The sequence below is a fragment of the Pseudopodoces humilis genome, chromosome 5 (genome assembly GCF_049639895.1).
Source record: "Pseudopodoces humilis isolate 2021_Gansu_Grassland_sample_001 chromosome 5, ASM4963989v1, whole genome shotgun sequence".
NCBI classification, from domain to species: Eukaryota; Metazoa; Chordata; class Aves; order Passeriformes; family Paridae; genus Pseudopodoces; species Pseudopodoces humilis.
The window spans coordinates 41,390,454-41,416,132 of record NC_142204.1 but is presented as its reverse complement, the minus strand read 5'-3'; the positions used below and the strand labels follow the sequence as shown (position 1 = coordinate 41,416,132).

General features: G+C 35.5%; 1 protein-coding gene across 6 annotated transcripts in view; it reads left to right on the top strand.

Annotated features, from left to right (window-relative positions):
- Positions 1-25,679, top strand: part of MON2 (MON2 regulator of endosome-to-Golgi trafficking) — a 105,699-nt gene that overhangs the window by 44,776 nt on the left and 35,244 nt on the right. For 3 of the 6 annotated variants that reach the window (XM_088055156.1, XM_088055154.1, XM_088055157.1), the window contains 12 exons: positions 280-573; positions 1,318-1,516; positions 2,838-3,466; positions 6,380-6,523; positions 7,047-7,064; positions 7,328-7,456; positions 9,319-9,509; positions 15,492-15,552; positions 16,787-16,910; positions 17,696-17,903; positions 18,607-18,689; positions 20,551-20,693. In XM_088055156.1, the coding sequence (XP_087911282.1) occupies positions 280-573; positions 1,318-1,516; positions 2,838-3,466; positions 6,380-6,523; positions 7,047-7,064; positions 7,328-7,456; positions 9,319-9,509; positions 15,492-15,552; positions 16,787-16,910; positions 17,696-17,903; positions 18,607-18,689; positions 20,551-20,693 (2,223 nt within the window). Of the gene's footprint in view, positions 1-279; positions 574-1,317; positions 1,517-2,837; positions 3,467-6,379; positions 6,524-7,046; positions 7,065-7,327; positions 7,457-9,318; positions 9,510-15,491; positions 15,553-16,786; positions 16,911-17,695; positions 17,904-18,606; positions 18,690-20,550; positions 21,587-25,679 lie in introns of those variants that run through there. The other 3 variants (XM_005519310.3, XM_088055155.1, XM_005519311.3) reach the window with 3 other exon arrangements.

Here is a 25,679-nt window from a genome sequence, read left to right as displayed (position 1 = left end):
AAGAAATAGTGTTGCGTTGTAACCATATTTATCAGTATCTAATTTTTAATGCATTATTTTGTGCCCCCTATAATGGGAACCTAGAAGCTGTGAAAGAAGAGTAATGTTTGGTCCACGCAATGTTTATGTGCTGATCTTATTTCACCAATGTAGTGAAATTAATATCTTGATGTACTTTGCAAAATACTTTGTGAAAATAAGAGGCGATTTATTTAATGATCATTAAGAGCATTACCCTATTTTTATTGTATGATACCATATGTCTTATTTATTTTCTAGTGGAATATTTCAGATTATTTTTTCCAAAGAGGTGAAATAATTGAAAAGGAACTAAACAAAGAAGAAGCAGTGTTGCAGAAACAGGCAGAAGAAAAGGGAGTGATGCTGAACAGACCTTTTCATCCTGCATCACCATTTGACTGTCTTTGGTTATGCCTGTATGCCAAACTTGGAGAACTGTGTGTGGATCCCCGACCTGCAGTTAGAAAGAGCGCTGGGCAGACATTGTTTTCTACAATTGGTGCTCATGGAACTTTACTGCAACATTCAACGTGGCACACAGTAATATGGAAGGTATGATGTGTAAGCTCCCTCTGAAGGTTTTGTAAAGAGCATTTTAATAACCATTGACCATTTACCATATAATAACCGTTATCACTTAGATAATTTATTAAGACTTTTTAAAGATAACATAAGGTGGCAGAAATCTGATCTCTTGGGTTTTGGGAATGTTTTTTACACTTTGTCCTCTCTGGCCTTTAAGGCTTCTTCTAAAATAAAATTTTAGTATCCTAATTATTTTTTCTTAGGAGTTCGATAAAAAGATGGTTTCCTTCGTATATGAATGAATGACTAATCTTTTGTGTGAAAATGGAGATGTTTGAGGGTCATGTGACTGGGCTGATCTGGTATCAGATGGAGCCTTGCTTTGCATTCTCTTTAGAATCTTTCAAGAGGATCTGTCAAATGCTGTGTTCTAAGTCATGGTCATGTTTGTTGAGCTTTACGGAAACTTGAGGCTTATGGAAACTTGAGCCTGCCTGTGAAGTGTCTGAGATCCACTGGTTTTAGCGTTCTCTTGGTGCTGACACTGTTCTTGGTGGGTTTGAGTGTGCTATTTCCAGCCCTTCTCAAGTGGCCATCACTTGACTGATTGTTAATCTTGGCTGCTGTGGAGACTGTTTAGAACAAGGGAATTTTCAGGGTGACATAGTGACAGAAAGGATAATGAATTACCAGTTTTTGTTGGTTTGCTATGAATACAATTATGTTATTTGAAAAGTTGCATTTTTCCTCTTTTTTTTCTGGCTATTACAGGTTTTATTTCACCTGTTGGATAGGGTTCGAGAATCTTCTACAACAGCTGACAAAGAGAAGATTGAGTCAGGAGGAGGCAACATTCTCATTCATCATTCAAGAGATACAGCTGAGAAGCAGTGGGCTGAGACATGGGTATTAACACTGGCTGGAGTTGCAAGAATATTTAACACCAGGAGATACTTACTGCAGCCTCTAGGTAAAATTTATAGTCATTAAAAGACACAATTATAAACTTTCTGCTTTTGTATGTTCTTTTCAGTTGAAGTACTGGGCAATAATCTTAATCTTAGCTCAAAAATGTTTTTTTGTTTTGTTGCCTCAAATGTTAGGAAAATTATGGCGTTATTAACTCATGCTCTGTAGAGCCAAAAATTGTAGCTACAGATTTCGTCTTCTGTATCACAGTACTTGAGATTAAATCTCAGTAGTCACAATTCAGTCCCAATTCTGGGGTGCTAAATAGCTTTAAATTATAGTAGACTGATAACAATAATACTTTGTTCTTGTCAGGACATCTTCTTTTTGTCTGTCTAAGGGAATGCAACTTGCCTGGAACTTTTCTGTGGCATCAGTGTGTCAAATTTAACAGTACTCTTAGAATGTAAAGAGAACTTACTTGTAAAGTCAGTGGAGTATTGAACTTTTACATTGCTCAGCTGTATTTTACAATAGCGTGGTAATTTCTACAAGGAAAAAGTTCAAAAGGAATAGAGAATGTATAGCTTACAAAGAAAAGTCCTCATTAGATTAATCTATCTTCAGCATTCTATAGTATCCAGTTAATGTATATTAATTGGATATAAGTTGTGTTGTATTTAATTTTGGTCATTTGTGATAGAAGTGTCAACCTATTAACAGCTAGTAAGTGTATTAGTCATTTGCAGAAACATGGTAGAATTTAGGCTATATTAAACTTGAGTTAAAACTGAATAAAACAATGAGAACTACTTTAATTATTCAAACCCTCTAATTAGTAATATAGAAAATTGAAGATTAAGGCTAAATTTAATGAAAAACTCAAATGCCTCAAATGAAATCTTTCCACAGTACAATTATCAAAGCATTTTGAAATCAATTCTTTATAAATGCATTGCATGAGTATAGATTTGACCCTTAATTTCTTGTATAGGGTTAACCCTTCCTGAAATCAACAGGCATCTGATATGTATAAGAACAAATCTGTTTAATTATGTTTCACTATACTGAATGAAGAAAATATGTTTTACTGGTGTGGGATGTGGTATGTGATTTTTTGCTAGCAAATTTAACATGAACATAGGTATATTGTTTCATTCTTCATTTTTATGTGTTTCTCTGTCACATTTGTTCTTTCAGGTTATGGTTGAATTGATATAAAAGTCATTCAAGGGGCCACCTAATCTCTTGAAATTTCTGTGTATTAGAGTAATAAGTATATGAGCAACCTTTTAGGTTGGGTTGGCAGGTTTGGGTGGCAATGGGAATAGGAAGCAAGTTCCAAATTGATTTTTCCCGCCTCCCCCTCTTTTTTTAATTAGGAGACTTTTCCCAAGCCTGGGATGTTCTTCTTGATCACATCCAGTCAGCAGCACTTAGCAAAAATAATGAAGTTTCCTTGGCTGCTCTGAAAAGCTTCCAGGAGATCCTACAAATCGTTTCTCCTGTTCGAGACTCTGAGAAGCCCGAGACACCACCTGCCATCAATGTTTCTGTACCTTTGGTGGTAGGAACAACAACTGCCCCTAGTCTTGGCAGATCATTCATGAGAACTGACTCCATAGGAGAACGAATAGGAAGATACAATGGATCTGAACCTCCTGCAATAACAGATGAGATTGAAGATTTGAATCTTTGGTGGGCAGCTTGGAACAGCTGGTATAGGATTGGATCAGAAAGTACAAGGCCTCCAGTTACTTGTGATAAATTGACTTTCATTCCCAGCCAGCCTTTTCTTACAGCTTTAATTCAAATATTCCCAGCTCTTTACCAACACATCAAAACTGGTTTCAGCATGGATGATCTTCAAAAGCTGGGTGTCATTTTGCATGGTGCTGTTTCAGTTCCGATCAGCTCAGATGCTTCCCCTTTCATCCTTCCATCTTACACTGAAGCAGTTTTGACAAGTTTACAGGAAGCGGTTCTTACAGCTTTAGATGTTTTACAAAAGGTAATAATGCAGCTCCTAGCGTGTGAAAGGTAAACTACAGTGTGTCTACTTCTTCTCTATAGAGCTATAGTGTGGTGATTTAAACATGATTTTAAAAATTATTTATGCTTGCACACTGTGTTGTATTATGACAATCAGATCTCCATTCCTGCTGCAAAATAGATGCTCTGCATTGAAAGGAATGGTGTAACCTTTAAGAAATGTGCTTTTTTTTTCTGCTTAATTGCAGAAGTGCCTTAAGTGTTGTGCTGTGTTTGTAGCCATTTACTTGTCCATCTAATGTTGAAGTACTCTTGGTGTTGATACTGAAGGTCTGTACATGGAGATGGAGGAACAGTCCCACAAGCAGTGTTCTGTATGATGTCCAGGTGCTGCTGTGAACAGTATAGAAAGAACAATGATCATGAGAACTTAAAGTTTACATAAAGCATAAAATGTAGAAGGCTCTCTATCAGATTATCTACATTCTTGCCTCTTATTCACATAAAGTTATTTGATGGAAATGCTGCATCTATGCTTAAGAAGTTCTTACTATAGAACTCATCCTCAAAGTGCACCCTTAATGCAACTAAATCTATAAACAACAGATTAGGGTGCTCTTTCTCTGAAAGACAAAAGAAAATAGTGCTGTTTGTTTCTTTCTTTTTGCAGTTGTGAAATATCTCCTTGCCAAGTTCACTATTCATTCACAGACCTTATTTATTCAAAAGAAGCAGAGTGAAATAATGAATTTATATTAAGCACTACATTAAAAAAAAAACCAAAAAAACAAAAACACCAACAAAAAACACCAACAAAACCACCTTACTTGGGAAATGGCAGAATTAAAATATCCACATGACCTGACCTCATTCCCTTTGGGCTTTCATGTTATGACTATTTGGCTTCACTGTGTGGCCATATATACCCCCCTGTTGCTGACAGGATCCTGCTCCATTTAGCTCCTAGAACACATGATGGCTGCGAGATGAGCAGCAATTCAGTGTCTTGTTTTCTCTTTTGCTTAGTGTGAGCTGATTAATCTCAAATATAAGCAAGGTAGAATCACTGTCTTGCAGCCATTCCTTTAGTTGATGGTTTTAACAAATACTCATTCATGTATTTTGAAAACAGAGATATAAGAATAGCATCATAAAAAGGCTTGGGTCAGGAGGAACCCTAAAGATGATCTAGTTCAAACCATCCCTGCTATGGAAATGCTATGAAGTGAATTACTTTGTTTAAATTTCAATTCAGTTTGCTTGGACAAAAGTTGGTATTAAATCTTAGTTTTGTATTGTGGGTGTAGAAATAACATGAAATTTTAAAACCATTCAGGTTTTAACTGAAAACTACTGTTTTCATCCTTTTCCAGTCAGGCTTTTGACCTTTTTTTTCCCTTCCTTTTCCAACAGGTCAGTCCAGCCCAAATCCTTGTTTTCCCATTTGATCAGTCCATTTTTTCATCTGAAATTTTTCTGTTTTTTAGTCTCCTTATCCAGATGATCTTAGTTTCCAAAGGCTGCAGGCATTAAGGTTTTTCAGAGAAAGGGTTACCAGAGTTTTTAACATGAGGAAAAACTGCACATTATTATACTCTTGTTCTTGTCAAGATGTTTCAGCTGGAGGTTTCTAAACAATAACAAAAGCAGTAACTGTACATGAGAAAGTGAGACATCTCCCCTTCCCCGTTCCCAGTGTCAGTGGGTTACCGTGGCAGTTACAAGCCTTTGAAAATACAGACTTCCATAAGATGGTACCTCAAACCTCCCCTTCCCACCTATACTTACGTTACTAACACAGCAGCACTGATGTTCCTAAAAACATCATTTGAAGTATTTTTGGGCACCAGTAAGTTCTGTGAAGTTGCGTGATTGCTCCTCTCGGCCGTATAAACACAGTACAGTTCACACAGCAAGGCAGCCAGCCAGTGCTGATGTGAAGCAAAAGCCATGCGTCAGATGGTTTTGCTTTAGGCCAGAGTACCTTCTTCCTCTCTTGAAATCAATTGATACTCTCAGGAGTACACACAGAAGCTAGTGGAAGCCTTAAAGAAGAGTGTGTAAATATTTGCAATCTTTGAAACAAAACATTTCTCTGTTTGCGTGTAGGATCAGGTTCTTTGCTGATACAAGAAGACTTGGGTCAATTCTGATTTTCTCAGAAGTTGTGGAACCATTTTGCACTTTGAATAGTATGAAAAAAACCTAACATTTTGCAGACTGAGCCCTGACTAGTTTACTAAATATATTTTATAACTTTATTCCACTAACAAAGGACATCATTGCAACTTAAGAACATGGGAATGGAAGGGAGCTTTCGATCTCTTTTCAGGCTTCCATACATTGAGTCCATTTTACACCCTTTGTTTTGTTCTTTGTTGTCTTATTTCTCATTAGAACTCATCTTCTGGTCTTTTACTGCTGTAGTATGGGGAGAGTGTTAGTATAAGTACACTGTTCCTGAAATTTTCTGTTTTAAAGCAAGATTGAGTTTCAGCTATACCAAACCATATAATTCTCATTTTATTTATATTCCATTCTATAAGACACTCTTAACTACTTTAAAAGATTTAAATGTTTATTGAAGTAGAACTTAAAGATGTGGCTGAGGTCTATGTAAAAGACTTCTGTAAGACTTTATTTTAGACAAGTCAAAGTAGAATTTGTGGAGAAATGTTATCTTTTATTGGATGAGGTAGCTGTAGTTACTGAACTATATATGCCCAGGCATCTTGCCGCTTTCTTTACTTCAATAAACTAGAAAAATTTAATTTCCTTAAATTATTGGAACTATACACTATCTTTCACACAGCACGACTCCTGCAAAGTCTTATATAGTGGTTTTTCTGTAGGAGTTATTTGTACTGATGCATGTGTTAAAGCAAAAGCTCAAGAAATATATATTAAACTTTTGTATTTTCTTTTGATAAAGGCTATATGTGTGGGCTCAGAAGGTATGCAGATAATGTATCCTGCAATCTTTGACCAGCTGCTGGCCTTTGTAGAATTCTCCTGCAAGCCTCCACAGTATGGACAGCTGGAAACCAAGCACATTGCAAATGCAAAGTATAATCAGGTAATTAATTAGAAATCTCACCTGTTTCAGTTGGCTGGCTAATCAAATTCAGCTTCAGATATAGGTTGTTCAGCAAGATGTATTTGTTCAATCAGTAAAAACTTAACTGCATGTTGTGTAATAAGGTTTTTTTTACATGCTTTTGTTATCTTCTTTTACTCCCTTTGCATTCTTCTTTGCTTTTATACTTTGTATTCCTTCATGTAGGAAAGGTCTGGCTTGGATACCAGACAAATGTCTGTATTTGTACATGAATTAATCTAAAATAATTTGTCCTACAAGAGATACTAAATTTAACACAGAGACATGATACTTTTGAATGGAGAAAATTCCCTCAGGCTGCAGATTTTTGAATTGCACGTGCTGTAAAGAAATGGAAGATGTTCAATAATTCTTTCTGTCTGTGTACACTGCTGTTCACTAAGCATGAGCATCTGATTCAGTGTAATCAAAGAGGTAACTTCTATGTATGTATTAATTCTTCTTATTCTGTTTGTCCTGCAACACAATGGAATCACACTAGATACAACTATTTGCACCGGTGAGTTAAATTTCCTTAAAGATTGTCCTAATGTAGTTGTCTTGCTTAGACTGCAACATTTCTCCTACTTAAATGTACTTTACTTCAATGTAGAGTACATTTTTATAGCCAGACTATGTTGTATTTGCAGTTTTGTTGCTTGGACCATATTAGCAAACCTTGCATGCATTAAACTGAGAGTTCAGTGCAAAACATACACTTTCTGTTCCTTATTTATTATGTTTTCATGTATAATTTAGTAATTTACTAATTCCTTTTCCTAGGCGGAATGGGTGGCATTGAATTACGTACCATTTGCAGAGAGATCATTGGAAGTTGTGGTGGACTTATACCAAAAGACAGCTTGCCATAAAGCTGTGGTAACAGAGAAGGTTCTTCAGAACATCATTAAGGTAAAAAGCACCTGCATGTGCTTTGAATTTAATGAGCTTATATTGAAAATCATGAGTTTTATTTTCAGCTAGTGCCAACAAGCACTTCCTGAGAAGCTTCAGGCTGTAGTAAACAGATTGATATTTTATGAAGATGAGCAGCAGGGAATAATTTGTTTTGAAGCTGGAAGGCTATTTATTAGGCTATATGTATTGTTCTTAGCTGGGTAATGTCAGCATCAGTATTTCAGTGTTAAGATAAAAATTAACAAATGTGTTAGGCCACAAAATTTTCATCTCTGAAAGTGTTATGCACCTGAGTGTGGTAAGTAGACCTCTTAATAAAAACATCACTCAAGGCCAAAGCCCGGTTTCTGTAGACTGGACTTTGAGGGTGTGTGCTCTGTTATTTTTGCTTTGCTTTTAACGATTTCATCTGTCAATGCAGCTATTAAATGTTACAGGTGAGCAAAAAAAACCTTTAAAGTGAAATTGTCAAATGCTTCACTTTTTTTTGACCATTCTATTTCAGCAAAAAATTTTAGTAAGTAATAGAAGTAATATTTTCCGGAAGTCTGGAAAATAAAAATGCATCTGACCTAGCTTGTTTGCAGTGACTTGGCTGACATCAGGATAAATTCAAATGTATTTAAAACAGGTGATATTATTTAGAATATGCTATGAATTAAATATTTGTCCTTCAAAGTTCATGCAGTAGTTTTCCACTTTGGTTTTAATGGGATTGGTGAAACTGATAGAAATACCACTTTTTGGTAACATTAGCAGTTGATAAAAATACGTTCTATTGTCATATATGAAAACGCTTTTAAATTTATTTTTCATGTCTCTAAAGCCCATGTTGATTTTGGAATTAGATTTGACACATATGACCAATAGCAGCAGAAAAAAAATGGTCTGTTTATCTCTAGGGTTATATTCTAGCTGTCATATTTTTTTTTGCCATAGTTAATTATAATTGTCTCCCTTGTAAGAGTCAGAGTGAGTCTTTCCTCCTTCTGCTTTTCTCAAAACAGAGACTGTACTAAAGGCATGGGGGGCATCTATATGTTACGTGAATTTATTCATTGTGTATTTGAAATGTCAAGTAAATAATTGATTTTCCAAGATAACTTACTACCAGGTTCTAAGGTTTGACTAACAATACTAAAAGGAGTCCATATAAGTGTAAATGGTTCATATGTCTAATGTTTTAAAATTTATTAATGACTTTGTTTTATACACATTGAAGGTGACTATCTAAAAGACTTAAAATGTGCTGTGTTTCCATCTGCTTTACATTTGAGTTGTATTGTAGCCTTTGTCTTAGAATTTCACTAACTGTCCTTACTTTCAAATTTTATGTGGTTTAACAGTCAATAATGACCAGAATTCTTCCAGCGTTTATGTTCCAGTGTTTACAGTTCAGCTTTACTAGGGAAAGTTCAAATTCAATGAGGCTTTTTTTCTTAACTGTGGAAGCACTTGGGATGGCTCTGTAGGAATGGGACTGAATTGTGCAGAATACACTCATGATAACAGACTGCTTGCAGTCTTTTAGATGTTAGGAAAGCCCATTTGTCAGACTTAGCAGAAATGGTGGATGGCAATACAGAAAAAGAAAATTGGTATGTGATTTCGTAGTGTAAATGATAATGCACCATCTAACCTTGTACTTGGCTACAGACCTGTGTGTTAGCCAGCTGGTACATGATAAATTGTCTTCAGAATTGCATTTGTAAAAGGCCATCTCATATACCAAGAGAAAAGGTAGGGATGTGTACTGCCATCTGTGACAGTGTCCTCCAAGATCTTGCACAGAAACTTGCTGTAATCTTAGATTTGTCTGAGCAACTATTAATTTTGTTTTGACTGTCATTTTGCAGACACTTAGAATACCTCTTAGCCTGAAGTACTCATGTCCTTCTGAAAGCACATGGAAGTTAGCTGTGTCCTCTCTTCTCAAAGTTCTCTCCATTGGACTACCTGTTGCAAGGCAGCATGCATCATCTGGAAAATTTGACAGTATGTGGCCAGAGCTAGCAAATACTTTTGAAGACTTTTTATTCACAAAAAGGTAAACACAATTTCCTTTTTTTAAAAAAAAATTTAAAGGAAAATATTAATACTGTTCACTGTATGTGTCAGCAGACCTATTTGATATATGAAAATTATTTTAATGAATGATGGAGAAAAGGTGACCAATCTATCTACATCAAAAAGCTATACTTTTAGAAAGTAGTACAAAAAGCTTCAATCAAAAGGTAAAGTGTAGGAGCAAGAGAGCTCAGCTGAACTCTCAGTATAAGGCTTAGTCTTTCTCAACAGGACAGGGAGTTCTGAATAGACTCCCAAGGATGTTTACTCTAGATTTGATAAAGAGTTGCCGATATATACTCAGTTTGTTCCTTTCTTCACTTTGAACAGAGTTGCAACAGTATTTTTTCTAATTGAGGTGAACAGCATTAACTATATGTGTTTCTCTGGAGTTTCATCTTGAAATACTCCATTTACTGTGAATTTTTGAAAATTGTTTTTTACACTGCTGTGCACTTAGAAGTCCATAGTTACGTTGTATGTGTTTCTTCCTAAGAATAATAAAAGCTTGCTTCAGAGAAGAGTTTTTTTGTTCTTTGGAAACGGGTAAAAATGTATTTCAGTACAGCAAAGATTTTCTAGGTTAGACACTAAGGGAACCTTTTCCTCTAAGGAAGGTTAGGTATTTTAGATAATTGCTTAGGAGTGATATGGAATTTCCATCTTCTGTAAACATCTGTGGGAAAGCATATTTTAGGAGTAGTTTATCTAACAGTGTTTTAGAATAAAGAACAAGGTGGAGCATGAAAATCTTAATTCCCTGATTTTCAGTAACAAATGAGTCTTTCTTTTTAGCAGAAAACAGTAAGGTTCTTCAGTGCCTTATGCTAATATGCTGTGTGTTTAGTTTTGAAACAAACAAAAGTCAGCAACCAAACACAGCTGTATTTACTAATGATGGATAAATAGCAGCTTGCACAAAACAAACAAAAAATAAATACCAGTGAAAATTTATTTTAGAGACACATCCATTAGAGAAAATGTATGTAATAATGAATGGGTTTGAAATATCATCAGTAGGATTACATGGCAATCAGGTGAAAAACCTTCCTATTGTTTTTGCATTTACTTGAAACAAAATTCTGTTAAGTAGGAGGACCTTAAAATAGAAAAGGTCATCATGATGACTTAAGACAATTCAGTCATCCAAGTTTTTATTTTATGCTTCACTGTTTTTTTCTTTAATGTAAAATAATCTTCACAGTATCTTGCTTGGTTTTCTTTTCAGCTGCAGTTAGTATTCTTGCTTCCATTCTGAGACAGGCAGTCTATGTCAGTTAACGCCCTATAATCTGTATCATTGTTGGGCTTACAGAATTCAAATGAAGGCTTTTCAGGTTATTGTAGAAGAATGTATGTTCACTTAAAAGTTGGTTTGGGAATACATATTACTATTTGTTGTAATTTAATTATTCCTAAGTATTTGCAAAGCAAATTAAACATTTCCATTTTGCATGTTCTTAGCTGAACAAGACTAGTAGTGCTACAGTTTTTTTGGTATTAGTTGTTCATAAATCCAGGGAAGTAAAATTATCACAGCTCTTTGATGTAATTCAGGATGATCCACTATCTTCTGCATGACCTTTTTGGCCAAATATGTTGTCTGGTTTTTTTTAGTTTACAGTGTGTGATTTATATTTTGCTTGAATATTATTTCAAACATAGAAATTTCATCTTAATGCGTCGCTTGCTAGAAACTATTACTCTTTATCTTAATTCCAATACCTTTTGTTATTTGTCATACATGGGCAAATATTCTCTAGAGGTTGAAGAAAAATAGTAGTTGTGTGAATATTTATGATGCCTTGTGTCTTTCTTAAGTCTGGTTTTGCCTCTTTAGCAACCAAAGTGTATACTCTAATTAAACATGCAAAATGTGTTTTAAAGAGAATTTTTTCATCATAATTAAAGGTGTCCTTAGAAAAGTGTAGGGAACTTTTTTTCACTTAGAAACTTTAAGGTTCAAATTAATTTAATGCACTAAAAATAGGCTGGTATTTTGTAGAACCACATGGCTACAGCAAGATAATTTGACCTGTTAGTATAATTAATGGCCACTAGCATTATGCTTTCCAGGCTTGTTGTGTATAGATGGGTTTTGCTTATGTAGTTGTATTTTGTGAGGCTACAGAATGTCTGGGGTTATTTTTTTTTTACCTACGCAATATTCATCTTTTTCTAAACACCAGTTTGCCTTCCAAGTATATGGTTCTCCAACATACAGTTAGAGCCCTGTCCCTTGGTATCTTTAGGAGAGATAGTTTTTCTGTTCTCTCCATCAGCCTGAGCCTTGTGCTCCTAAAAAAACATTAAATCTGAAAAGGGAGTACATCTTCCTCATACCAGTAGTCAGGACAATTAGTAATAGCAGTAATTTCTCCTTTTCTTCATCCTCTTCATTCTCCTCCCCACATTGCTACTTGAAGCATGTCTCTCTCAAGATGCAAGGAGGGCTCTAGAGATAGCTGTGGAACTTCCCCACATTGAGGTAGTTCTCTTCTGATTTCCTTTGCCAAAATCTTTCTGCACTCTGTGCAAGATGCTATGAGACTACGCTTGGCAAGTAGGGCAACCTGTCCTTTTTGGTTTGAAATTTGCTAAATTGTGTCTTCTAGTGGTATAGGACTGTTTTTGGTATGTTTCCTGATTTATTTATATTAACAGTGAGCTGTGTTTTTTAAAACTTCTGGTACTACTTGGATTTTTGTCCATATCACCAAAATCAATTAACCAAGCCACAACTGAGAAGAGGAGCACACTTTTAGTTAGATTTGTGACTTGTAAACTTGACTTGATTTTAGTAACCCTGCTGAACCTGACCAAATGGCTTTATTGCAGCTACGAGTCAGGTCATCTCTGGTGCCTTTCCAGCTTGCAAATGTGTCATGCAGGACAGGGAGGTCATTAAGTCAGGTGCAGGAGTGAACAAATCTTACTAAGGGCAGCATGGATTGAAAAGGTTCTGGAGCACAAAGAATTTGGGAAATGCAGTTCAGTTTACTCCCCAAGAGGCTGACGGTGAGACAAACTAACCCCATTACTGCATTATCTGGATTTTTAGCATCCTCTAACATGTCACCCCTTGTGACAGGAATAGTTAGATAAATACAGTTAGGCCTGACTACGGTTAGAACTGAAAATTCACTTTCTTATGCTGGCATTCTGTAATTTTTCCTAAGCTCTTTGTTTCAATGAAACTGAAATGTTATGTCACAAAACCTCCATCTGTTTCTTCCTTCAGTCTTGATACTATTTCATATTCCACAATATATTCCACTATTAAATGTTCTAAGTGTTCTGTGCTGTTGTCTGTCCCAGGCTTTATGCAAAGCTAAGTAAATGGCTTCCTTTTTTACCTCCTCTTTAAACCTTTATTCTCCAAACCTGACTTACCACTGCTGGCATGGTTCTAAATATGAAACATCTGCATCTCTCTAAGACACACAAAAGCCTTAATGTAGTCAGTCTTCCTAGCAACACTTTATAACATATTTGATTAGGTTTTTTTTCCTTTTAGCTTTCATTAAAATATGCCAGTGCACATTGTCTTATTTTCGTATGCATGTTCTCCAGGTTTCTACCTGCCTGAGCACTGGGTAAAAAAATGAAATTTTTTCACTGATGTTCTAAATTCTTAACCAATGTTTCAAACATTTTTCTAGTCTAACTCGTAACTCATCTAGTCACCCTGGTCCTAGAAATCGTAAGTGTACATAGCCTGATACTGCTTCTGGCAGTGAAACTGAGTTGGCATTGATTATACTAGAGGTCACTGTAATTTGAACCCTTAAATTAAAGCTCTGTGAATATCTGTATTTAAAATAGTGAACCTCCTCAGCATGGTCCCACCTCTGTCTTTTGGATAGGAACAAAATTTCAAGCCAGTTATGGGGCTAAATGAGAGGGGATGCTCACTGATGTTTAAAAAGTACAAAGCACAGCAGAAATAATCTTTGCAGCTTTGTGCAACAAGAAATTTCAAATATAGCCAAGAGAGCCCAGGTAAATGAAAAAGGAAGATGTTTCTGTCACAGAGAATTAACGACTTCCAAGACAGAAGTTTCAGCTTTTTTAAAAAAATCATTTTAAAGCAAACTACAGTTGAGGAGACTCAATAATCTTGATTTTTGTCATAAATCAAGATGGCATTTAAAATTAATACTTTTCATATAACTTAATTTACACAAAATTGTCTCCTAGTAAGAAGCTGGTCTGTTTATTATTTCATATTGTTCTTCTTTCCCAGAGGCTTTCACAGAAGCATGTCACGCTATTATATACAATAAAATTGACCAAGTGTGTGTGTGTGTGTGTGTGTATATTTTATTAGAGCAGAAGTCTGTGTTCACATGAGGGAATTAAATCAATACTTTCCCAAAAGATGCTTCTGAACAGAGTCCTGTGTACAGCAGGACTCTGGGTGGTTGTTAGGTCTTTGCTCTTTGCTCTGAAGCCCTCCCTGTTCCCAGTGGGCAGGAGCAGGGAGCTCTGTACTGAGGAAAGTTGTTGCATCACACTCTTGCCTCTCCTGGCTCTTGACCCTCCAGTTTAGGTATGTTGTGCCAGAACAGCAAAGCATTTGGCCCCTAGATAGGTGTATCCATATAGACAGAAATCTATTTACTTGAGAATAATTTGCTACATGAACAAATGTGAAGTAGATAAGGTAGATCAGATGTGGATGACTGGGCAGAAAAGCCTTACTCTCTAAGTAAACCTCAGCTCAGAAGGTGAGTCATAAATTAGGAAGTGTCAGACTGAAATCTTCCCATGTATTTCAACATGATCTGCATTTCTGTGCATCATAATAGCTTATATTACTGTTTAATGGTTTTGCATCCTTAACAACTCTGTGTGTTAGAAAAGGTACTGACTGAACAGCTACTTAATATTTTATTCTAGGTTTTCAACATAAAATTCCAAATTTCCTGACTGCCTAATACACAACCCACTAATAAATACAATAATTTCATATTTTATTCTTAGTGTTTTTTCTAGTCATACATGTAACACACGCCCCTTTCTTAAAGTGATCTAGATTTTATCTGCATAAAGTCTCTTTGAAGAATAGAGATATATTTATTTTTCCAGCAGAAACGTTGGTACATATATAATATATTCTTAATTGTCAAAACTGAAAATGATCTGTAGGTGTGAAGACTGATCTTCCAGAGTGTTATGCTAAGTATTCAGAAGATGGGAGAAAAAAGCCTATCTCAGAAAAATCTTATTTGTTTTTGTCAGCAGCACTGGAAGGAAAAAATACACGCAACAAAACGTTTGTCAGCTAAATTAATCAGGTTTGAATGACATTTCAAAAGCTTCAAGGTTCTTAAACTTTCATTAAAATTGGCAATGGGGTGGAGGAGACAGGCCTACATGAGTACCCTTATGAGGACAAGATTGGCACAGGTCCACAGTGCTATCCTGGCCAGCTGCCTTGCCTGTGAACACATGCTTAGCTCTGAACTACCCACCACAGGGTCTGTTGAATTCTTTCTAGACATTTCATCTGAAAATAAACCATATACATAATGGAGGAACTCCAGAAAATTCTATATTTCCTCAAAACTCTTATAAAATGTTTTTTTCTTTTCATAAAATTCATTAAGAATCAGAACAAACACGTAATTGCAGTATTTCAGTTAGCAGGGGAAAAGGACATGGTAATACCCCATTAATGAAAAATGTTTCATTAATGTAGAAGAAAGTGTAAAATGAAAACAAGGTTTTAAGATGTACCATTGAAACTCAAAATTATTTTCTTGCATAGTGAGTGAGAAGACTTGGTTGCTCAAAGCCCCTATCCAACCTGACTACCACACCTTGTTATCATTAATCATTACCATATAATAGTACCAACTTGATGCGTGTAATAAGTGTAAATGTAATGCATTTGCCTATACTTATCTCCTTACACATGTTGTAAATTTAAAGTATAACGTAGTATGTTTATTTTTAGTACTCCTCCTGATAATCTCTCAATTCAAGAATTTCAGAAGAATGAGAGTATTGATGTTGAGGTAAGGAGCCTATAACATACTCTTGAAATTAATGAGTTAGTTTTATTCACAAGTTGTATTTTGTTCTGAAATAATTTCTTGAAGTTACCCTTTCATTACTTTTTTCTGTAATATTGTTTTCATTTTTGAAAATAAGACAGGAAATTCATAGGTCCAGAATTCAGCTGCTTCAGAGTGATACAAAAAGTAGGAACTGGGATGCCAAAGACTACTTGTCATCTCAGCTTCAAAACAGCATAAAAACCTGGCTAAGCCAGAATGTGTTTCTGTCTCTAACTCATTATGTGATCCTTATTTATTACGTTATTGCTGAGCACTTACACTGGTAACTGTAGACCACAGAGAAAGCTGACAATTAAACCTGAAATTAGTGCCTTCTGTTGAGGGGGTGGTCAGCAAAAATTCGTCTTTTCTTAGATATTGTTGCCCTTAAGATGTGTTCTCTGTACTGAGAAGCTTTGTCATAAATGAAGAAATTATGTATAGTTTAGTGCAGTGCAACTGTAATTGTTAAGAGATAATGTTCGGTTGCATAAGGCCAAAGCAAAAGGAGTTGCAGAGAAGGCATGGCAGTATCTGTGGCTTCATCACCCATCATCCTTCCAGATACAAACTACCTGGATGAAAAGTGAGACCAGTTCTGCCTGCAATGAGCAGAACTCTCAAATCTAATGCATTCATTTATGGAGATCTAAACCCATTTTGTTCCTGAATGGGAGCATCAAGAAAAGGATATAAAGCATTTCTGTTAATGTGTATTGTCTTAAGCTCGTTTAGATAATTAACACACTTGTTCTGCTTTGCAGATATCACATTGCTAGGGATGAATATGTGTGTTAATGTCATAGAGAGGGTATTGAACTGGGGTTGAGGGAGGGAGAGATTTCTAATGTTAGATCTTCTCTTTTCAAAACCATAAATTCAACTTGAAGATTATACATCAAATGTCATTTGAAATCTGATCAGGAACTCTGGCAAAAGTAGCGGGGGAAAGGTTTTTATTTCAAATTTAAAGTCCCATGCAAGACCGCTCTTTCAGACATACCTGCAAATTTTAAATGCTAGCAACAGAAGATTTTAAGAAGTCTAATTAGGCCTTTCTCTCTTTTTAAATGTTTCTTCATTACAAACATTTCAAATGTTTCTTCTTTAAATGTTTTTAAATGTTTCTTCATACTAGATTTACAGTTTTAGTATTTAGAGAACTAATGTAAATATATATAATTTATTTTAGGTGGTGCAGCTTATCAGCACAGAAATACTGCCATATGCTAATTTTATTCCTAAGGAATTTGTTGGTCAGATAATGACTATGCTCAATAAAGGCTCAATACATTCTCAGTCATCCTCCTTTACAGGTATGGTACCTGAATGAAAAAAAATTAGAGTGTTTAAATCTACTAGAAAATAATTAAAATGTTGAGTGTACTTATCAGGATAAAGTCTTGAAGTTCTCTGGCTTGTATTCAGTATAGACTGTTTGATATCCAACTTTTTTTATAAATTATATTTTGTGGAAGTTGCCAAGCTTTCCTTGCAGTTTTTAAAAAACTACTTCCTTACTGCTTGGACAGTATCATATATAATATTGTACTTGTGTTACTATCTACATAGTTTATTTTCCTTTGTGCCACTTCTAATAATAATTTCAGACAACTGTGAGACAGACATCCTGTTCTTAAAACCTGAATGACCTTAGTGTAACTATATGGTGTACCTGGCCAGGTAACTTCCCTGCCTTTAAGAAAAAAAATATTTGTAGGGGTTTTTGGAAAGAGGAAAAAAAATGGACATAAGTTGTTACATAGAATAATACTTATATTGTACAGTACCAAATATGAGTATTTATAATGTAGCATTGAATTTGCTGTTTTTAGGTGATTTCATGTATTTTATAATTAAAGCAATGTCAGGTATGTGATGTGTTACTGAGAATGTGGCATAATTCATCTCTTAGGTTCAGAACTATTGTGATTTTTGCACAGTCATTTTTTCTTAGAATGTATTCTTAAATTTGTTCTTATAGTTGTTAATATTTTCTAATACTAGAGGAGTGATAACCTTTTCTCAGCATATAATAAAAGGATTGAAATGCAGCATCATACACACTGCTTAATTGAAATGCATCATTTTACTTTGACAGAAGCCGAAATAGATATTCGAATGAGAGAAGAGTTTTCTAAGGTGTGTTTTGAAACACTGCTCCAGTTTTCATTCAGTAATAAAGTAACAACTCCTCAAGAAGGCTACATCTCTAGAATGGCACTTTCTGTGCTCTTGAAAAGGTCACAGGATGTATTGCATCGCTACATAGAAGATGAGAGATTGAGTGGCAAATGCCCTCTTCCACGGTATGTGCATTGCCTTCAGAACATAAAGGTATTACCAGGACTTTATGAGAAGAAGTTTGCATTCAAAATATCACTTAGTCATGAAAAAAATCAGTGGGGAGGGAGAGAATGAAATTTAAAAGGCAGGGAAATGTTTATGGGTTAGATGTTTCAAAGAAAATGCTGGTACCAAATTTTTTAAAAAAAACTTTAGGTAACAATTAAAGGTCATATTCTGTGCTGTTACAACAGTTTCAGTTACTGAAACAATATTTCTGATATCTCTAGCATTATATTTCTGAAATTTGATTTCCTTTTATTCCCAGTAGAGCTATGTGTAGTTTCTAAATTGAGAGGTGAGTAGAATCTCCTCAAAATAAAACATGCAAACAGCAATATTGTGAATCATTACTCAAGTAATTGTTCTAGAAATGGAAAAATTAGACCGAAAAACTAAGAAATTCTTTAAAATGGGAACTTACTTGAAATTCACTTCACTTTTGAAGGTTTTTATCATGAATGTGGAAATTGATTGTTAGTCTTATCACATACTTTAATATGAGTGTTCTCAGACTGAGATTTGTATGGTGTTACTGTTTCCATTGTCAAAGTTAAAGCCGTCTTAGCTGAGACAACAGCAATGATGGTGGGAAACTTTTTCTATAAAACTTATATTCTTGAAACAAAAATGAGTAGTTGACTGTTTGCATTTTTTCATTTGTAGGCAGCAAGTCACAGAAATCATTTTCGTTTTAAAAGCTGTCAGTACTCTCATAGATTCACTTAAAAAGACTCAACCTGAAAATGGTAAGTTATTGATAAATAACATGGTTCCAAACAAGGTAACATTACATTTACCCCAAAGATGTATTTATTATTTCCTTTAGTAGTTTTCCCAGAAATTTGAAAGAAAAGTGGACTCTGTAAAAGTCAGTATTCTGTAATTCTTTGTATATGTAGGTGACAGATGGCAAGAAACCCCACAAAGTTTTTCCAGTGTGACTAAAAGTATAAGGACCTAAGATATGTTTAATAAAAGAAAACTTCAATTTATGGTGTCCTTTATTAGATAAAGTGTTGTGTCTTCTGAAAACAAAGAAAAAACCCCGTTCCATAAAATATTAGTGGAATTCTTAAATATATGAAGTTTGGCTGGATCCTTTTTTCCTTCTCACAATACCTTTTTAGATTGCTATGGATCATGTTCACATAGGTGCACTCTACAGTTAAAGGCGTGTACAAGTTAAATGCATGGACAGGCTGCTAGATACTTACACTCGTGGTCTTGCTCTCCCTCTCTTCCTGCTCTGTTATTTTCTGTCCCCTGTATTGAGCTTAGCTCACTGATGCCCGAGTACATGTTTGATAGATGTATTTAAAGGGCTGAATCAACTGAAACACCTCAGCTTAGAAGAGGGACTCACTATCCTTTTCCTCCTGTAAGCTGCACCTCCAGTATGCGTGGAGGTTCTTGGAAGACTCTTAATCACAAGTCTTGGTCAAGTCCACTGTATTGGACTCTGAAATTCTGACAAAATTGTGTATACAGCATTGCCCTCTTCCTTCCTGCTTTTGATATTAGGAGGAACAGAAAAAAAAACCAACCCTTTTCAATCCTGAAACAAAACAAACAAACAAACCAGCCTTTCCAGAAAAACACAGGCAGGTGGCTTTCTGGAAAGAGGCAATGCCTCATTTGCATCATCACTGAGCAGCTAGGGTTATGATGATGTGGTTTCTAAGGTTCATGGCAAAAGTGTGCAGGCAGCACTATGCCAGGATGCATAAAGCCTTTTGGCTAACCCTGAAGTTAACTGAAGTGCTGCTTTGGTGGGTCTTCCTCTTAGAGAGGTAGAGAAGCTGTGGACTGTTCCCCACGTCTCTCTTTCTGCAATGAGAGACATACTTCCTCCAGTCCATATGCAGCAAGACTTGCCAAACCTCCCACACACTTTCCAGTGTCACTCACTGGACAAATTACAGAATCACTTCACTCCCACTTCTCTTACATTTTAATAATTTTATTTATTTAAGATAATTATTAATGTTGTCTGAAGCCAGGGGTTTGTTCCCTTTTGAAAGCAGAGCTGAAACAGAAATAAGCAAGGAAGTGACATTATAATAAGAATCATGCTACAATGTTTAATTTTACTTGTTGGACTAACAAAACTTTACCATGAATCTTTGTCCAGTGTTTCTACCTTTGCTTTCTGTAGCTCTTGTATCTGAAGTGATCTGAAATCAATAGAAAGTTTCATTGCTGACAATCTTCCAAAACTGAAATGTGCATCCAGTTCAATTTTCTGTCAATAGCTGAGAAAAGCAGGCAGAAAGCACATGTGTATTACAGATTGAATAGAAGTATTATCTTAAATTTGTCAGTTCTTCATCCCAAAGACACAGTGAATGATTCACACGTAGAAACACAGGTATGTAGCCCTACTCCAGAGATATTATCCCATGTGGCCTCTGGCTGCAGCTGAAAAAACAAATGGTTCTCCAGCAGAAGTCCCAAGTGCCCAGCATGGATGCCATAGTGTCTGTATAGCACTAAGTACCTGTATTTAGGCACACTGTGAATCTGCCTTTAGTTAGAGGTATTGGAAAAAATCTACATCAGTATTTGGACAATGGTAAGTGATTCAGTGTGTTCTTTTCTCCCCTGCAGTTGATTCTAGCACATGGGCACAAGTTATTGCCTTGTACCCGACTTTAGTAGAATGTATCACCTGCTCATCCTCAGAAGTGTGCTCTGCTTTGAAGGAGGCACTGGTTCCCTTTAAGGACTTCATGCATCCACCAGCAGCCAAGGTACAGAATGGAGAGTCTTGACCCCATAAAAACTTTTTTTATTCTTGAAGGGAATATCCAAAAATGTTTGCTCCTGGGTGAAGTTTCTCTGAGGAAATCTCTTGTGACTAGTACTTTGGCAACCAGTGCTGACTGCCTCTTAACTGTACTAACAAGAGCTCAGCTGAATACAGGCTTTATCTCAAAGGTTCCAGAGTGAGTAGCAGTGCAAACCTTTAATAAATTTAACTGACTAGTTGGAATCATTTATAATCTAATGTACTTGCTACAGTATCTTGAAGTGGTGATTGAAAAGTGGGCTTATGTACAGCTTGTTGTGTATGTGTTAATGATGTAATTAAAAATATTTCAATTCAGTCAGATTTATTAGGCTGGTGTTTTGCACCCTTTTTTGAAGTACGAATTGTACTAAAATTTTATGCAAGATGGTACTGTAACATTCCATATATCTGTAACCAGCCTTTGTAAACAAAGGGAACTGATATACTTGTGTGTATAATAAATGGTACAGTTATGTATAAAATAGTTGCATTTATTATTTAAATTCTTTTAAAAATATTGATAATGTCAAATGCTTGAAAATGTATTTATTATGAATAAGTTGTATGCTTGCATTTTTACTTACAGTTTGCCTTCTAAATTGCCAGATATGCTCATTCATATCTGATCATGTTAGTTTTTGCTTAATTGAATGTATCTTCTTTGTGGCCATTGGACATCTGCAAAGGGTCATATAACAAAAAATTGAAGCAGGCGGTCACAGTCTGTTGATCTCAAACTTCAGAGTAGTTGACCTGAAATAAGTTTGAATATGCAGAAATCCACTGTAGCACTTCAACACTACCATACCTCACTTCATAATAAATTTGTTTCAAGATGTTTGTTCTACTTAACTCTTATCAATTTTTGCAGTTGCAGCCTTGCTTTAAAAAGAAAACAAACGTATTTGAGGGTTGTTAGCCTTTTTTCACCTTCTTGGCAAGTATCACAGTCTTTGAATCATGACCCAGGAAAGGCAAGTTCAGATATCTAAAATACTTGGCTGTAATATTTGGTTCAATAATTTTAAATGTTTTGTTTTGTAATGTCTTTTCAACCCAATTGTTCTAATCTTTTAATTATAAACTGTCTGATAAAAACCATGGGAAGTGTATTTCTGAAGATAGTTACTCAGTTAGAAATGCAGTAAAAATTGTCATTAAGTAATGTGAATTTGTTTCACTTTAACATTATACACAATTGAAGCAAACCACTTTTAATAGCATTGTTTTTAAAGTTTGGGATCTAGCATTTAAACTCTTATTTAATGGATTTTGATTTCAATAATGTTTCACCTGTATTCACATTTTTAATCTGTGACGTGAAAGCACAAAGGCCAAATGTAAAAAAGAAAAACAAAGACAGGTGCCTTTCTATGGATTTCAGAATTTCAGAGCTTATGTTTAGGGTTTTGTTTCAAGTGTTTTGTAGATATTAAAAGGTTATCATGCATAAAAAATGGTATTACATCTGTTTGGTTTGCACTTTCCTCACTAAAGGAACACTGATTGGTACATGTGAATAGGTGCAAAAGATGTAGAAGCTTCAAGCTGTAGGTGTGATGAACTGGTCAGGGTTACCCTGCCTGAATAATGTTCTCCAGGCAGTTCTCTGGACAGCTTGCTCCCACAAATCTCCAGTTTATGGTCCTTTTTAAAAGCTTTCTGTTTCAAAGTACAGTAAATATTAAAGAGGATTCAAGACCTTGCACATTTCTGTGACCAAAGTTGTATGGGACTTAATTGTCAAACCTGAATAGTTTTAAGAGAATACAGTTTACATTAAAGAAACAAATGTTTCTTGTTAATAGAATTTATGTCAAAATACTTTCTCTGGAGGAGCAGTTCCAGTAAACTGCAGAACCGGATCTTACATACAAGCAACAACATTGTCCATACTCTGAAAGTGAAAACCTGACAACTGCTCTCCTAATTAGAGGAAGCTAAGTCGAGGTCATTAAAGAAATAAACTGTAGACAGGAAAGAAGAGAATTATTTTGTTTTAGAATATATAGGTGTGCAGTCCAAGCTATGGGTGAATTTGTTTCTAATTAGTTTTGAATGGATTTTTCAGTGATAATACAGATGCGTTTGTCCGTTAAGGCAAATCTTCATCTTTGTCTGTAACTCAAAAAGGGATGCATGAGTCTTTCTTGACTCTAGAGCTTAGACTACTTTACACCTATGAACATTAATCTTCAGAAGGTTTTGAAATAAACTACCAATGAGTTAATTTACCATCCTTTCCTCGTAATTACAAAATGAATAATAGCTGTGCTATTTGAGGCATATTTTGGTCATGCAATCTGAAATCTGAGGTTGACTGTATTAAAACTGCTTTTTTTGTATTTTGTATAAATAGTTTGAAAACTAAAAGCTACTTAGCTTAGGAAATGTTTTCATTGACTAATTTTGTCAGTGAGCAAGAATTATTCCCTTTAATGTGCCTTCTTGTCCAACACTCAAATATTTCTTCCAACTTGAAATATCAATTTCTTTTTCCTATTTGTACTTTTTGCTAAGCATTCTTAGGGCTCCATTGCGGCAAGCAGCATTTTTGAATCCTTAAGTTTCACATTTTTACATGTTCCTATTCTAGAAAGATAAATCTTGTTCCAGAAGAAACTGAATTAATTTAACATTACCTGTTGAGCAGACTCATATCCAAGTTAATTTCAAGTCTGCAGGGTTGCTTAGTCATGAAAATTAAAACCTGTGGACATTTTCAGGATGGGGTCTGCCGTGTGTCACTGAAGTCAGCTGGAAAAGTGGTGCAGCTGACTGTATAGAAATGTGTCAGTTGGAAGTTAGAAGATAAGCATTAATTGCTTATTAAATCTAACCAATCTTCACCTTTTTCCTTTTTGTTCACAACTTCAAAAAAGACACAGATGGGAATCCAAAGAGAAAATTAATAGTTTATTAGCATGTTCATATCAAGACTTTGGATTATTTGGGAAAACTTGTACATCTCAGTGCTATAACCATTGCCTTAATGTACATGAGGATTTAAGATTGCATAGTAACTGCTTATGAAGAAAGAACAGATGTCTCAAGCTGGGAAGTTCTTATAGAAAGTCTTATTCCCAGAAGTAACCTACAGTAGTTATTTACTTGTCATCAGAGATGGTTATCTAACTGGACATCTGTTTTGTTCCCTCGTACATAAGCCTGCTTCTCCACCTGCTTTATTTGATGAACTGTAGAATGTTACTGGACATTAAACCACGTGAAACACATGGTCACTGTTAGTTATTTACAAGAGTAAATAAGAGTATGTGTGTGAAATTTGAGTAGTTTATCATTGTACTCTGCAGATGGGATTCTTTTTTTACCCAGGTTGAGTTGTTTCTTCTTGCCAAAGAGCAAATCTTCCCATAGCTGGCCTTGAACGCTCCAGGCAAGGTACTTTTAATGAGGTTAATGCCTTTCTTTTCCTCACAATGGCAAACACAAGTACTAGCCATCAGTGTATTTTACAGAAACTCATTTAGAAGCTCAAGATATGACAGTTCTTGGGGGGAGGGAGGAGGAAAGCACATTTTCTACTCATCGGTTTCTGTACAGCTCAGCTCTGTGTCTCTTCACTAGTTGCTCACCTCACATTTTCAGCTAGCTACTCATTTTCTGTATGGGTAGGCAACCTTCAGCTTCAGTCCTCCTGAATAAGGTGAGGCTCTATACAAGAGAGAGAAATTGCTGTGCACAGCTGCCTTGTGAGCAGAACACATTCTGACTGTGCTACTGCTACAGGCCCAGTAAAACAGCTTAGAGTGGGGGGTGTCAGAAAGTTCCAAATAAGGCAGCTCTAGTGTGTAAGTTTTGTTTGAATTGGAATCCAAAACAGTGCACAGACATTGTCTATATCTGTAGGTGAAAACCATTTAACCATCAGCAAAATATTGATATGATATTTTTATTCCCCAAGAAAAGCTTCTTTTCTCCCAGGATTTTTCACCCCTTCCTTCTGACAGTGCGTGCTTCAGTTGTAACTTTTGGAGGCAGAGATGCTTTGTATAGACAACATTTTGTATATCAAGGCAAGTAGTACAAGTCCAATAAAAATAATCGTCAGTGTAGAGCACAGATTTCATTTGGAGAGTAGATGCTCTTGAGAGCTCATAGCTGAGCTGTACTGTTCAGATTTATGTCTTACTCAAAGTATATGACTGCTGTCTAATTTAGGGCAGACATTTTATCCACTAAGAACCAATTGCTGGAATCAAGAATGACCACAGAAGCAGCGAGTAAAGTATTGGATGGGTGGTTTAAGACAACTTGTGTAAGAAAGAAAGTGAAATTAAATATTCACAATTCTTAGGGGAGAGGGAGAACCTCAAAAGAAAAATGACTGGACTTGAAGAAAACAGACCACACAAAATTGCTACGTAAGATCTCACAGGAGACAACTCTGAAGTAAGAGAGGAACTGAGGAGATAAGACAGTTTCTTGGAGATGTAAAGGTCATGACTGAAAGTATGTGCCAGACAAGCTGTAATGAGACCAGCTCAATTAAACAAGGAATTTCGTCAACTTCCAACAGTGAGGGGAGGCCTATGAAAGATAGGCAGTCAGATACCACCAAAGATAAGTGTTAACAGATAGGAATGAAAGTAGATATACCTGTCAGCTAACAGGGAATAAATGCATAAATAGTAAAAAGATTTGTACTAACAGAAGTGCTGACTACTAAAAGAGTATGGCTGTTCACACAGGTGATGGTCTTTGGTTCAGAACTGCAATTTGTGTGTTGAATTTTTTGTTTTGTTATGGTGATGGCTAATCAAAAACATCAGAAATCTACTGCCAGTCTATTGCTTGTGTAAATGATGTGGGTGACAAAGATTGAAGAAGCTTGCTTAGAAAAAGGGAAACAGGAGAGGAGATGGTTACATGTTGTCAAATTGACTGAGCCTGAAGAATTATTTCCTGGAATTTAAAGAACTAA